This window comes from Amphibalanus amphitrite, unplaced genomic scaffold (genome assembly GCF_019059575.1).
Source record: "Amphibalanus amphitrite isolate SeventyFive unplaced genomic scaffold, NRLGWU_Aamphi_draft 000029F_arrow, whole genome shotgun sequence".
Taxonomy (NCBI): domain Eukaryota; kingdom Metazoa; phylum Arthropoda; class Thecostraca; order Balanomorpha; family Balanidae; genus Amphibalanus; species Amphibalanus amphitrite.
In genome coordinates this window covers 473,931-487,894 of record NW_024881525.1, presented here as the reverse complement: position 1 = coordinate 487,894, position 13,964 = coordinate 473,931, and the positions used below count along the sequence as shown (strand labels likewise).

The 13,964-nt window shown below is 52.3% G+C and overlaps 1 protein-coding gene across 1 annotated transcript in view; it reads right to left on the bottom strand.

Moving 5' to 3' along the window:
• Positions 1 to 13,964, bottom strand: part of LOC122366155 (retinoic acid receptor RXR-like) — a 37,341-nt gene that overhangs the window by 4,046 nt on the left and 19,331 nt on the right. The window contains exons 3-6 of the mRNA XM_043338036.1: positions 5,450 to 5,576; positions 3,832 to 3,987; positions 3,324 to 3,489; positions 1,067 to 1,213 (exon numbers count right to left, since the gene is read on the bottom strand). Of these exons, the coding sequence (XP_043193971.1) occupies positions 1,067 to 1,213; positions 3,324 to 3,489; positions 3,832 to 3,987; positions 5,450 to 5,571 (591 nt within the window). The 5' untranslated portion in view covers positions 5,572 to 5,576. The remainder of the gene's footprint in view (positions 1 to 1,066; positions 1,214 to 3,323; positions 3,490 to 3,831; positions 3,988 to 5,449; positions 5,577 to 13,964) is intronic.

Here is a 13,964-nt window from a genome sequence, read left to right as displayed (position 1 = left end):
ACGGAACCGTCCCGCCCCGGCACAGTCTACAATTCAGGCGGCGCGTAACGGCTAGCGCCGGCCGCCGCGCCGCCGCGCCGCGGCGGTGGCACGATGTTTGACTTTACACCGCTATTACTAGAAAAGTTGTGAACCGATTTTCTTACTTCTTGCACGAGAAGATCCGCTATTCAATTCTGGACAGGTAGCCGAAATTTCACATTGATATTGTACTTGCGGCGCGAGTTATTGGCGAAAAACAGGAGGAGTGGGCGAAATCCGCCCCCCCTTCCACTGCGCGTGTTAACATAAGGACTCTAATTTTCCTATCACAAATTATAAAACAGATCATGTGCTTAAAACACCATGAGCAATGACAGATGTTCAGTTAATTTAGATATATCATAGCAGCTTGTTTCTTGCTACGTAACAAAGACAAGCTATAATCGCACAATCTTAACTAGCATACGTCATTACCGTTAACGTGAAGGTGGTTGACACTCAGAAAAAAAGTAAAATAAAATAAATCCCAGAATGACGGCGGTGTCACGAAAAAATGTTTTGCAGGAATGCAGAACGGATAGGTAAATGAGGCAGCTGAAGATATCACATGACCATGAGGCCCGGCTAGGATGCAGATGGCGTCCCGGATGCGGCCACAGAAAACTTGACGGTACCCTGAGTGGAATGCAAGCTCGATCTAGCCCAGTTCAATTACGTCCACTTTCATTTAAATCACGTAGTATGATGGCTTCAAATCGTTCATATTACTATGGTGGCAAGTGACAGATCGTTCGGCGTAAAACATTCCGCACTCAGCTTTATGAACTACGCAGATCGCAACAACCCACTTTTATACACTAATTAGCAGGTAAGGCCTTCTAGATCCCATAAGTGGTTTGAATCCATGACCGGTTTCCACCGGCGGTATATTGAGCAAGAGCCAATCCTTAGCCAATCCTTTACGTAAATCGATGCCATTTAGCAAGACAATTATCTACCATCCATCGTGTCTCATCACATGGTTCCGTCACGCGCCGCCCATGATTCATCCCACTGAACCCTCCGTCCCCGTCCCATCTCTCACCGTGTGTCCGAACGTGGTCTCCTTGTCACGCGCCTCGACAGCCGCCTCGGCCTCTCGGATCCTCTCCACGGGCATATCTGAGGGCTGGCCAGAGGTGGACTCGACCTGGTCCTCGCCGCCGCGGCCCAGCGAGCGCTGCCGCTCCTCCTGTGAGGTAAAATGGAAAGTGGGAGGTAGTGGTCCAGCGAGCGTTATCACGAGCGCTGTCGCTTTTTCTGTCAGAGGGGAGGGAGGGTCAGCAACCCCGAGGGCGTTATCACTCCTAAAAGAATAGGGAGTCAAAACCCAGCGAGCGCTGTCGCTCGCTCGCTCTCTCTCTCTCTCTCTCTCTCTCTCTCTCTCTCTCTCTCTCTCTCTCTCTCTCGCTCTCTCTCTCGCTCTCTCTCTCGCTCTCTCTCTCGCTCTCTCTCTCTCTCGCTCTCTCTCTCTCTCGCTCTCTCTCTCTCGCTCTCTCTCTCTCTCGCTCTCTCTCTCTCTCGCTCTCTCTCTCTCGCTCTCTCTCTCTCGCTCTCTCTCTCTCGCTCTCTCTCTCTCGCTCTCTCTCTCTCGCTCTCTCTCTCTCTCGCTCTCTCTCTCTCGCTCTCTCTCTCTCGCTCTCTCTCTCTCGCTCTCTCTCTCTCGCTCTCTCTCTCTCGCTCTCTCTCTCTCGCTCTCTCTCTCTCGCTCTCTCTCTCTCTCGCTCTCTCTCTCTCGCTCTCTCTCTCTCGCTCTCTCTCTCTCGCTCTCTCTCTCTCGCTCTCTCTCTCTCGCTCTCTCTCTCTCGCTCTCTCTCTCTCGCTCTCTCTCTCTCGCTCTCTCTCTCGCTCTCTCTCTCTCGCTCTCTCTCTCTCGCTCTCTCTCTCTCGCTCTCTCTCTCTCGCTCTCTCTCTCTCGCTCTCTCTCTCTCGCTCTCTCTCTCTCGCTCTCTCTCTCTCGCTCTCTCTCTCTCGCTCTCTCTCTCTCGCTCTCTCTCTCTCGCTCTCTCTCTCTCTCGCTCTCTCTCTCTCGCTCTCTCTCTCTCGCTCTCTCTCTCGCTCTCTCTCTCTCGCTCTCTCTCTCTCGCTCTCTCTCTCGCTCTCTCTCGCTCTCTCTCGCTCGCTCTCGCTCTCGCTCTCGCTCTCGCTCTCGCTCTCGCTCTCGCTCTCGCTCTCGCTCTCGCTCTCGCTCTCGCTCTCGCTCTCGCTCTCGCTCTCGCTCTCGCTCTCGCTCTCGCTCTCGCTCTCGCTCTCGCTCTCGCTCTCGCTCTCGCTCTCGCTCTCGCTCTCGCTCTCGCTCTCGCTCTCGCTCTCGCTCTCGCTCTCGCTCTCTCTCTCTCTCTCTCTCTCTCTCTCTCTCTCTCTCTCTCTCTCTCTCTCTCTCTCTCTCTCTCTCTCTCTCTCTCTCTCTCTCTCTCTCTCTCTCTGTCAGAGATCCAACCTGGTAGGTGCAGAACCCCAAGCCCTGGCTGGTGTGCGACTTCTCCCAGTCCCACCCCTCCCAAACAGTGCAGAAAATTGTCAGTCTGGTGCGTAAAAATAAAATTGATGATATTGAGCTAGCTATCGTGTTCGATCAACTCATAGTTGTAGCATTGATTCTATAAAATAAATCAGCAAAACATGGACACACTATTCAACATCAAATGCTAATTTGATTATGCCAATGATGATTGGAGTTTTAGGCTGGCCGTTACCTTGTATGGACTACAAAGGTCATCGGCGACCAGGACGCTGTCAATTTTCTGTTTTACTACAACTGTCTTATGTCCTATGCATTCAGACTAGAATCAATGACAAGAAGAAGTCGGAGCTACGCCATCCAGTCACGTTTCCATCACATTGGGATCACCACAGTTCGGACAGCCGTGCCACCCACACCCGCCGCGGTGGGAAGCCGCGGCGACCGGTGATGATCACATTTCAAACCGGGTGAGCGGCTTTAGAAGACTAATCAGTAATCACGCGGGAAATACATTAGCGAGGTCGACCGGGGTGACTGGGATCGTGTGACGACGCGGACAACCGCAACGGATCTCCTGCACCACCGAAGAAATATGCTATATTTTAAGCCATGACCTTTACTAAAACCGGTATAGCCTAGCCCGCAAAGAATACATATTTATATGAAGAATAAGACTTGGTGAAATCATTCACAATAACGAGCTATACACCACAGGAATGTAGATGGGGGCAAACAACGTTTCGACAAAACAAAAAAGTGAAAAGGAAGATGAGCAAGACACTAAGTTAGAACTATTAAGTTCAAACCCAACTGAGCTCACAGACCACAGTTTTCTCACCTGAACGGCTTCCCTTTTCATGCCCATCTTGAGGCATTTCTGATAGCGGCAGTACTGGCATCGGTTACGTTGGCGTTTGTCAATCAGGCAGTTCTTGTCTTCACGACATGCATAGCTAAGGTCCTTTCTGACTGTCCTCTTGAAGAAGCCCTTGCATCCCTCACAGCTGGAAAACACGTGATCAACGGTCAAATAAATGCTAAGAATGGCAACAACGAACATTCATTAAATGATTCAGCTACCCGGTGCAAACATGTAGCACCATAAAAAGATCAACTTAAGAACTTTAAAATCTTAGCGTTACTTTCAAGTGCCCGCGTGGTGCCTATCTAACCTAATTGCAAACGCAATAGACACCGCATTGTGGCACGCGCCTATTATAGACGCCTGTGTCTACCTACCAGCACTTGTAGAAACAGGAGGCGCAGCCAGTGTTCACTAACCTGTAGACGCCGTAGTGTCTACCTAGCAACAGTGTAGTCGTAATACACAGTATTGTGTCACGTACCTGTAGACGCCGTAGTGTTTGCCGCTGGCCCGGTCTCCGCAGATGGCACAGAGGTGTTTGGAGTTGGAGAGCGGGTGGTTGGGCGGCAGCTGCGACGACAGCCGCTGGTTGTTGAGGAAGCCCGGCGGCACCACCGGGTACGACGGCGTGGCCATGCTGCCGACACAGACACAGCCGCGTCAGTTCACAGCGCGGCCGGCACATCGGAGCGGCCGCCGACACACGGGGACGGCTGCACTGGGGCCGGCGAGCTCCGGCGGCCGCGGTCGGCGGCACTCTGATCGGTCACAGCGGCGACACGGCACGGCACGGCACGGCACGGCACGGCACGGCACGGCACGGAGCGGGACTCACGTGGTCTCCGATCGGGCACACTGGGCCGGTCGGGCCGACCACAGCACGGGTCACACGGGGTGTGGGCGACAGCCGACGGCCGGCGTAGCTCACCGTCGTCGAAACCGACTGACGCGCCACCCGCCGAGCGACACACAGGATGCTACCGACGCGGCCGCAGCAGCGGCGCCGGCATACATATGCATGCGCCATGCACCATCTGTTTCAATGTTTACAGGCACCAGTCGGCGCGGCGGGCCGATATCTGGCACGTCCCGGGCGGTGGGCCCCAGTCACGGCGGCTGCCGCTATCGGAGCGCGGCGCGCGGCTAATAGGGTGGCGAGGGACCGACTGTCAGCACTGCTCTCACGGTAGCCGGCCCGGCTCTGCACCGCCGACTGTTCATTATCCCGCCGCTGCATGGACAGCCGCGTACCGCCCATCCCGCCGAACTGCGCCAGCCCAGCCAGACGGCTGACTTGACCGGCCTGGTCATGGCCGCCGCCCGCACCGGTCATGACCGCCACCCACGCCCACCGAGGTCTATGTTTCAGGGTGTCTCATCAGCTTCCTGTCGCTGACGGCACGCCAGACAGACTCGGGAGACTCCTGGCTATGTGCTGTGGGGCGACGCTCACACGACAGCCCACCGAGCAAGACCGCAAACAAGGGCCTCCCGGATCCCGAGCCATCGGACAGATGGCTTGGTCCTCAGGATGTAAATATTGATTAAATTTCAAATTCTTTGATATATTTTGGCAGCACGGTTTACGTGCATGGCACCAAATATCAATAAAAAGCAGGGCAAAATTCCTCAATAAACCCTTAAGACACTTTCGGCCCTCGTCAGTAGAATCTAAAACGGACAGGAGGCACTATGACACTCCGCTAGTCCAGAGTCTGAGCCCCAAACGGGGCCCGGTGAGGTGAATCACACCACTTCTGACCTAACAGTGAACTCAGAACAGAGCCACTGACCTGGAGGGGGTCAGTGGCTCTCGCCTGACACTGACCTGGGAGCAGATCCATTGACCAGAAAAGGGGGTCATTTCTAACCTGACAATGACCTGGATGGGGACCACTTCTGACCTGACACTGACCTGAGGGCAGATCCACTGACCTGGAGGGGGACCCCTTCTGACCTGACACTGACCTAGGAGCAGATCAACTGACCTGGAGGGGGCCTGACACTGACCTGAGGGCAGATCCACTGACCTGGACTCTGGAGGGGGCCTGAGACTGACCTCAGGACAGAGCCTCTGGCCTCAGAGCAGATCCACTGACCTGGAGGGGGAGTGCGGCGCGTTCTGCATCGGCGAGAAACTGGACGATGAGATGAGGGCGTTTGTGTCTGGCTTGATATCCAGCGGGGACTGCGGCCCCATGGAGCAGATCGGCAGGTCCATCGTTACTGCAACAGACAGAGCGCTCGGTCAGACACACTGACACACTCTGATACAGGCCAGAACATCGCGTACATACCACGAACAACGACATTCAGAAAAGACAGCGTTACACAGAGCAGGGAAATGGGGCGGCTGAAAACGATACAGCACAAACCGACAGCGATGCAACGCGGTCGTCCATCTCGACGGTCACGTAGTCTGATCTTGACAGCCTGGCAACCCTGCTTAGTGATCACCGACTTAAAACACATAGTAGCTATTCCAAGGTCACGATCAAAGCTTTTGTTTGCTGGGAATGATTGAAATAAAAATGAGCCTGGCAACAGTTTTGCGATCGAGGTCCGGAGCTCCAATCGAGATCTTCCTGCAGTGCTCTAAAGCACTGCGTAAAAAAGCACGCAAATCCCGCATGTCACCCGTCTAACACGGTTCGGTCCTGACATGGTGACCACTGTAAGTCGGGGCTCGGCTTTATCTTATCGGATACCGCCGAGTGTTTGCAGCGGGCGACTAAGTGTGTTTTGATGGTCTGAGGCCGGTTCGAGCAGCGTCGAACGGTCAGTGCTGTACTGAACAGCGATTCCTGTGGACCGCTCCCCTGTATGTCAGTTGTGCTCGCTCGGTTTCGTGTGAGTTGCCACATTCCACAACCATGCGAGTATCTACTGGCGCAGCCTGTCCTGCCTAATGGTTTGCTATCCATAAGGCATGTGCCCGGTGCCTTGTCACACTCTGTCAAAAAAAAAAAAAAAAAAATCCTCAGTCGTGTCCCACACTGTAAAAATGTCCCGTTTAAAGGGACACTCCCACCTTAACATTAGTTTTGAGTTGAGATAGCCAAATTGGTGGTCATGGCCCGCAAATACCGGTTTGGGCACTCACAACATCGACAAATGCTTTAATTCGGAGATATGGAATTTCAAACTTGCAGTTTTCGGATTCTAAGGGGCTAGTGCATTGGTATGCCCCCTTAGAATTTGTGACGTCAGCGGAGATCTAACGATTTTTAAATATTTTACTAAAACGTTTGGTAGCACGCGGTGGTATATGCTGCTTTGCGCGCAACAAATGCCGCACTTTCAAATAAAGTCGCTAGGAACAGCGGAGATCCCAAAAAGTAAACAAAAGTAAAAGTCTAATATCTTGAAAACCGGTGAATATTTTTCGATGAAATTTGGTAGATATTCGTGTTCGCTCTTTCTGAACCGAGCGACATCACTTTCGTGCCAATTCATTAACTTTTTTGAAGGTGGGAGGGTCCCTTTAACGAGCGGAAACTGGAAATGGGCTCTGCACAGCCCGCCAGCAGGGACGCCGGACGGTCCTGACAGTGACGTACCCAAGGGGGGGGGGCCACGGGGGCCAAGGCCCCCCCCCCCCCTGAGCGCCGAAGGCGCTCAGGGGCCCCTCAGGCCCCAGGATATTTTTTTAAACACTGGATAAAACGTCTTTTACTCGGAAGAAAAATTGATATTAAAGTTTCATTTATGTGCCCTGGGTACCCGAGGGGCCCCTGCAATCATCCAAGGGCACCCAGTTTCCTGGGCCCCTGGTCGCCTAGGGGCCTCTGGTAACCTGGTCTCATGGGGGCCCCTGATAGCCTGTGGCCCCTAGTCGCCTAGGGGGCCCTGGTCGCATGGGGGGCCTCTGGTCGCATGAGGCCCCTGATCGACTGGGGGCCCCTAGTTGACTAGGGGGCCCTGATAGCCCGGGGCCTGGTCGTATGGGCCCCTGATAGTCTGTGGCCCCTAGTCGCCTAGGGGGCCCTAGTCGCATGGGGGGCCTCTGGTTGCATGATATTGAGGCCCCTGCTCGCCTGGGGTACCTAGTCGCCCAGGGGGCCCCTGGTAGCCGGGGGGCCTGGTCGCATGGGGGCCCCTGGATGCCTGGGGCCCCCGGTCGCCCCTAGTCGCCTGGGGGACCCTGGTCGCCTTGAGCCCCTGGTAGCCTGGGAATTGGGATCCCCTGGTCGCCTGGGGGCCCCTGATCGCCTGAGGGCCGCTGGTCACCTAGAGGGGCCCTGGTCGCCTGGGGGCCCCTGGTAGCCGGGGGCCTGGTCGCATGGGGCCCCCTGGTCGCATGGGGCCCCCTGGTCGCCTGGGGGCCCCGGATCGCTTTGGGGACCTGATCGCATTGGCCCTTGGTCGCCTGGAGGGCCCTGGTCGCCTGGGGCAGTGGGGGCCCCTAGTCATCTGGAGGACCAGGGGCCGTATTCACGTCGACTTCGTAAGTCGATTTTCTTTCGTAAGTATAATTTGGTATTCACGTCGACACTTCTTAAGTTTTTATCGACGGAATTCACGTGAGCAAAAAAATTTACTTAAGAAGTAGGTCAAACTTAAGAAAATTCTTACGAAAATGATCGACGTGAATACGGCCCCTGGTCGCCTGGGAACCCCTGGTCGACTGGGGGCCCCTGGTCGTCTGAAAGTACGCTTATCACCTGATTGATCCCAAATCATCTGAGTGGCTACTGGCTACTGGCTACTGGATATAAGTAGTGACTGGAGTAGGCACTCATCTGAAGGAGCCAATATCTTTCACGGTGCCGGAGATATCACAGAAAAACAAAAAGGCTAAACTGAATACCCCCAACCTTGGCCCCAAAGGCGTCATTGGCTAACACAGGGATGTGGGTCGATTTGCAATCGCATTTCCTCCTAAGTCCTATTCCTCCAATTAATACAGAGTGTCCCAGAATTACACAAACATTTATTTTCTGGCTAAAAGTACAATTGCGCTCGATTCCTAGTGAAACATATAATAGCCGCGTTTACATAGGGCTAGTTGCCAGATAGTGGAATTCCGATAACGAGACACTTATTCCCCACTATTATATTATATACCTACATATCCGGAATTGGAGGATGTTCAGTAATTGAGGCGCTCGCTCATAAAATGCTGTGCGTTTCATGCAGACTCAAGCAAAAATATTTTTACTTTCCAATTTTCCACATTTTCTCAAGGCTTAGACCGTTACAGAGACCGTTTTAGTTGACTTTGATGAAGTTGAACGCGAGAAATCACAACCAAATGCTACATTAGGTTGTAAAGAACTGAATTGCGTTTTCCCACACACGTGGCGTTTTCTCACCTACGTCTGCAGGAGAGACCGGACCCACTATGCCCCCCCCCCCCCACCATCGAAAGGTTCTTCATGACTCCCGGGGGCCCCCCGGGGAACCTGGGGGCCCTATACACTGTGGGGGGCCCCTTCGAAAGCAGGTGGCCCCCTCCTGGGCGAAATCCTGGGTACGTGCCTGGGTCCTGAAGGCTGCGATTGCAATCCTGAAAGTTTTTTTTTGGACAATGTCCACTGTTCAGCCTTTTCAGCCCGTCCATCCGAACTTATTGTTATTAGGTGACGCCAAAAACGCACGGCTAGATCCACTATTGCATGCCATACGTTTCCATTATTTGCATAGAGATCCGCCATTTCGCCTCCGTAAATAGTAACAGGACAGTGCGGCCGCTCAGCATCTACCAAAAACTTCAACGAACCAGAACATTCTTCCTCATGTTACAAAAAGGAAAGAAACTTCCACCGCCGCCGGTGCCTGTTAAGCAGCACAGAGCAGACGGATCTTAACCCTCGCACGACCAGGCCATTTCTCATAACACGAACGACCAGGGGGGGGGGGTTGTTACGACCCCCCCCCCTGGCGTTTCGAAACGGAAGGTCGTAGAGCTTAGCGGAAAAAACCAACGGATTGCTCTCAACGAGATCTCGCGATTGGTGGTATATTTTTTGGTCCTAGGTCAACATTTGACCTACTTTTGACCGGTCAAAGGTCAAATTTTCGGAAAAATAGACTTTTTTCAACTTTCGGCGGCGATTGCGGCAAAACGGTGGGAGATATCGACTTAAAACCTTCACTATCGTGTTCCTTGATCAATTCTCTATCGTTTGGTATGTATTTCGTTTCCCTAGCTCTAAAAATGGCGCGTTGGGAGCGCCGGAAGTCGGCAAGGTCACAGTCGGCGGCAGAAATTCGAAAAATCAAAATTTAAATTTTTGAAATCTGATTGCATTTTTGGATTTGGGAGGTCCATTTGCTCCCTATAGAAGCTAATATTGCTGCATATTCCCATTGAGGTGACAAGAATTAGCAAAATAGTGGTTCGGGCGCTTTTCAAAAATAGTACCGGACGCTGTTCCTCTTGTGACGTCATAGCTCCGTGACCTGACCTGACCCGGTCAAATTTCTTATACCATATGATAGCCAATACTTGCCCCAACATGCATGGGAAGTTTCATCACGATCCATCAACTGATGTCCGTACCACCGGCAGGAAACCTCGGGCGTTGGCACTCAGTTTGTGAAAATCCGGCCGGAGGCTGTACCTCTTATGACGTCATAACTCCGTGACCTGACATGACCCGATCAATTTTTTTTCGGCAAAAGATGCGCAAAGGTTGCCCCAGAGGGTATTGAAAATTTCAGCCCGCTACGACAAGCCGTTTAGCGTGCACTTCGAAAAAACCTCAGGGGGAGGGGGGGTTGATACAACCCCCCCCCCCTAGGCGTTCTAGGGTTAACCCTCGCCGGCCGAGGGGGGGGGGCGGGTGCCGCCCCGCCCCATAGGGTTTTTTCGCGATAGCTCCGACCACGCTGGCGATAGAGAGCTGAAACTTGGCATAACTGATCTTTGATCCAAGCCGGATCTTTTGACACCAACCGCATTTTTGGGTCAGGTCAGGTCACTGACCTATGACGTCATAAGTGAACCTCTGCACGGTCTTCAGATGTCGCAACTTCGCAACGCCCTCACTGCCAGAGGAGATGTCACAGGGAAATGAAACTTGCAGGATCTAGTATCCATTATGAGTCCCACAACTTGTATATCTCGGATTTTTCCTAAAGGTCATATGAGGTCAGGTCATTTTCGTGACCTCACCATTATAAGTCAATGGGGAAAAATTCAAACTGCTATTCTGGCGCCGGGAACGATCTCCAACTATCTCAAGCACACAGAATCGTGATTTGATGCACTCCTTGCAAGGTTAGATGCGTCACTTTTGCAATGTTGACCTTGCGTGACGTCATTTATGACGTCATCAAGGTCAAATTAGTTTTTCGTCAATAACTCTTGATCAAATTGAGCTAGCGAGTCGGGAAAGGCACCAATGGACTCAGGAAGGCCTGCCGAATCGAATGATATGCGACATGACCTCTTTCGACCAACTTCGTGACCTGGGGGTGCTGACCTGACCTTGACCTGAGGTCAACACCCCAAGTTGACCTGACCCGGACAAAAAGTATATCATTCGACGCGCCTGAGCGAGGCGAACACGATGCTGCCAAAATCGGCGCTCTGCGGCCGTTTTTTGCGAAGTTATTCACCAAAAACTGAACCGTACCCTGAGGCACTTGACCTGACCTCAGAGGTCACCGGATGACCTAGGACCTTAAAATCGGGTACCAATCTCTGCGTCTCGTAACGGCGCACACGCTCGTTTTTTCCGCGACGCGCTAGCTCCACCAGGGGCGAAACGGCGAGGGGGGGGTCGTACCCGCCCCCCCCCCCCCTCGGCCGGCACGTATGTAGAAAACCAATAGGTCCGGCGAGGGTTAAAAGTCGACGTCTTAAGGCCGCCCCACACTGGACCTCGCATGCGGGTTGCGAGTTTGCGGGTTTTGAGTTTGCGAGCATGATACTGATTTATAGAGTGATTAGACCGTTCCCTCATGGTAACTTCATGATTGCAGTGAAGCCGGTACACCTTCAGAAAATTACATATAGTCGCGATACCAGCGTAACGAACCAAAATTCGACTCCAATGAAAAACCCGCAAACCTCGCAGAACTCGCAGACCTCGCAGCGAGGAAAATCTAAAGTTGACTCAAAATCAACTTTTGGAATGCGATGCAAGGTGGCTCGCAAGCTAAGAACATGCAGACTCGCTTGTTGGATGGTAGTGTGGGTCACTCAGCATAGATTGTATTATTTAATTTTGAAGAAACCCGAAAACCCGAAAACCCGCAACCCGCATGCGAGTTCCAGTGTGGGGCGGCCATTAGCACAGCACAGACATAGCCTCGACTGCGGCTGCCCGCTATCCTGCCCGAAATCACCACCCCTGTTTTATCCATCGATCTGTGACCTGAAAAAGGCATCTGCAGCCACTGGGTATACCAGTCAAGCTCACGACTGTGGGCCACATAAACCAAAACTGCCATACCCCTACCATCATAATGCTTTTAATTGAAGTGTTTTTCGTAATTATACCGACAAGTTCTGCAGTGCATTAGACACAGAGAAAACAAAGAATATACCTGCACCGTCCACAACTCAAGGACGGCCCGTTCAGCTCATTCGATATGATAAATCGCGAAGCACAGTTGCAACCGCACCTGTGCAGACAACCCGATCCCGGCAACCCCCATAAAATATACAACCCGAATATTACCTGCAATGCGCCCCATCACATCAGTATTAGGCGCTGGCATCACGCATGCATGACAGGATAATATTTCAGATTTTTGGCGATAAACGCTGATGGATGTGCTCTCGGAGCAACGATCAAGAACAAACAAGGATAAGTGGACAGGTAGTAATGGCAACCACTATCCTGGTCTCAGATCCCATGCACCAGCGAAAAAAAAATATTCCAGACACCACTGTACAATCTGTCTCGATGTATTATGGCATGTTCACGCCGCTAGGTAATACCTAAAAAAGACGGCGCGGTGTCTTACATAATGCGTTTAATCCGTTTCGGCTGCCGCTCTCTACCTGCAAATACAGCCAGGCGCGGTCCTCGGGCCCAGTCGGGCTGCACCGCGAGCTGACCGCGCCTGATCAGGACAGTGGCAGGATGGGGTAACTGGGTGCGAGCCAGCCAGGACAGAGCAGGGTCCGCCCAGATGCCGTGCATATCTCAGTAACACCAGCCGCGCTGGTCAGCGGCCCGGCCCGAGATGCAGCTCTGCGGGTCACGGCTGTCGGGGGCGCCGAGAGGGCCGCCGAGACCCGGCTGAGCGTCTCTGAGCGACTCGTACCATTCCTCAGAGTGATGGTGTGAGCAGAGGTTGTCGTGTGAACACGACAGTAGCCACTGGGACAGGTCAGCGTTACACGCCGGTGGGACGGTCCGGCACGTCGGAACACGGTCCACTATCGAGCACCATCCCAGGCGCGTCGTTTACAGTCGAGCGGCAGGGTGGTCGCACCGGTTTGACTCTTCATTAGGCGAAATACAGCCAGAAAGTTGACACTGTCTCATGTCACGAGGCGACGCGAGGACAGAGTCATCACTGACATCGCACGCTTCAGTGTCATTCGGAGACCGAAACGGGACAGCGGCCCCTCCTCATACATGTTTGAACGTCTGACACATTGCCGGCACAAGACGAGAGGAGTCGATACCATCGGTGGTTGGTGCCATGCACCGCTGCGCAATAGTGTAACAATACTCACCATAAACAACCACAGGTGAGCGGACAGCTCAACATAACGAGAGCAACTCGGCTACAAACTCAACTGACAGGTTTATCGTCATCGGACATCTGAGATGGAATACGAATGGATAGTTATCGTTTATCATAACGAATATTTATATCGATTTTCATCGTTCAAAAGAGTAGACACTAGACATACTTACCTACGTTCATGGGCATTATCTCACAAAAGACATCAGTTCCCGTCAACATATGGAGCACTAGAAGAAATCCATGGTGAGCATATGCAGGCGGAAAGAACGTAAACAAATTATTTTCCTTAAGAGACGGTTCGAAATGAATTTAAAAATTGCCAGCCTAAGAAAGTGACTAAACACAAATATAACATCTAAATAAAAATGTGCCCAGCGCCAGCCAATATCATCGTGATAATCACCAGCAACTACTCGTCAGTAACTGCAGTCTATTATGTTAGCTACTTTATGTGTTTGTGCTATCAATGAATAAACGCTCCTTCTTTCCTCGTTTAGCCTCTTATCCTTTGAGCATTACCGTTTCGATAGATACCGGCTCGAGGTATCGCCAGTCCAATGGTATCCACTACTTGCGCTCGGCCGATTGTATGTGTATCACCAGTCGAAGTGAGTGTTTTCCTTGTCGTGCAGTCGCGGCTTATCACGCTAGATTTGTACACAACTTGGCCTTCTTTGGACGCCTTATCAAATGACACTTGACCAGTCGTATTATGAGATAGATATGTCGTAATTAAACACTCGCAGTTGCCTCTTAGTTTAATATAAGAAAAAAGTAGATATAGTTATCTAGTTACCAACAATCAACCGCTTCCAGAATACCCACAAATACACACTGGCCTTGATGAGGCATCCCAACTCAACCAATCATGCCCGATTTATGACCAACACGTATCCAACCTCCCACAATCAGCAGGTTCGACTGGCGAAAGCCAAAAGGGGCGCACAGGAAAAACGC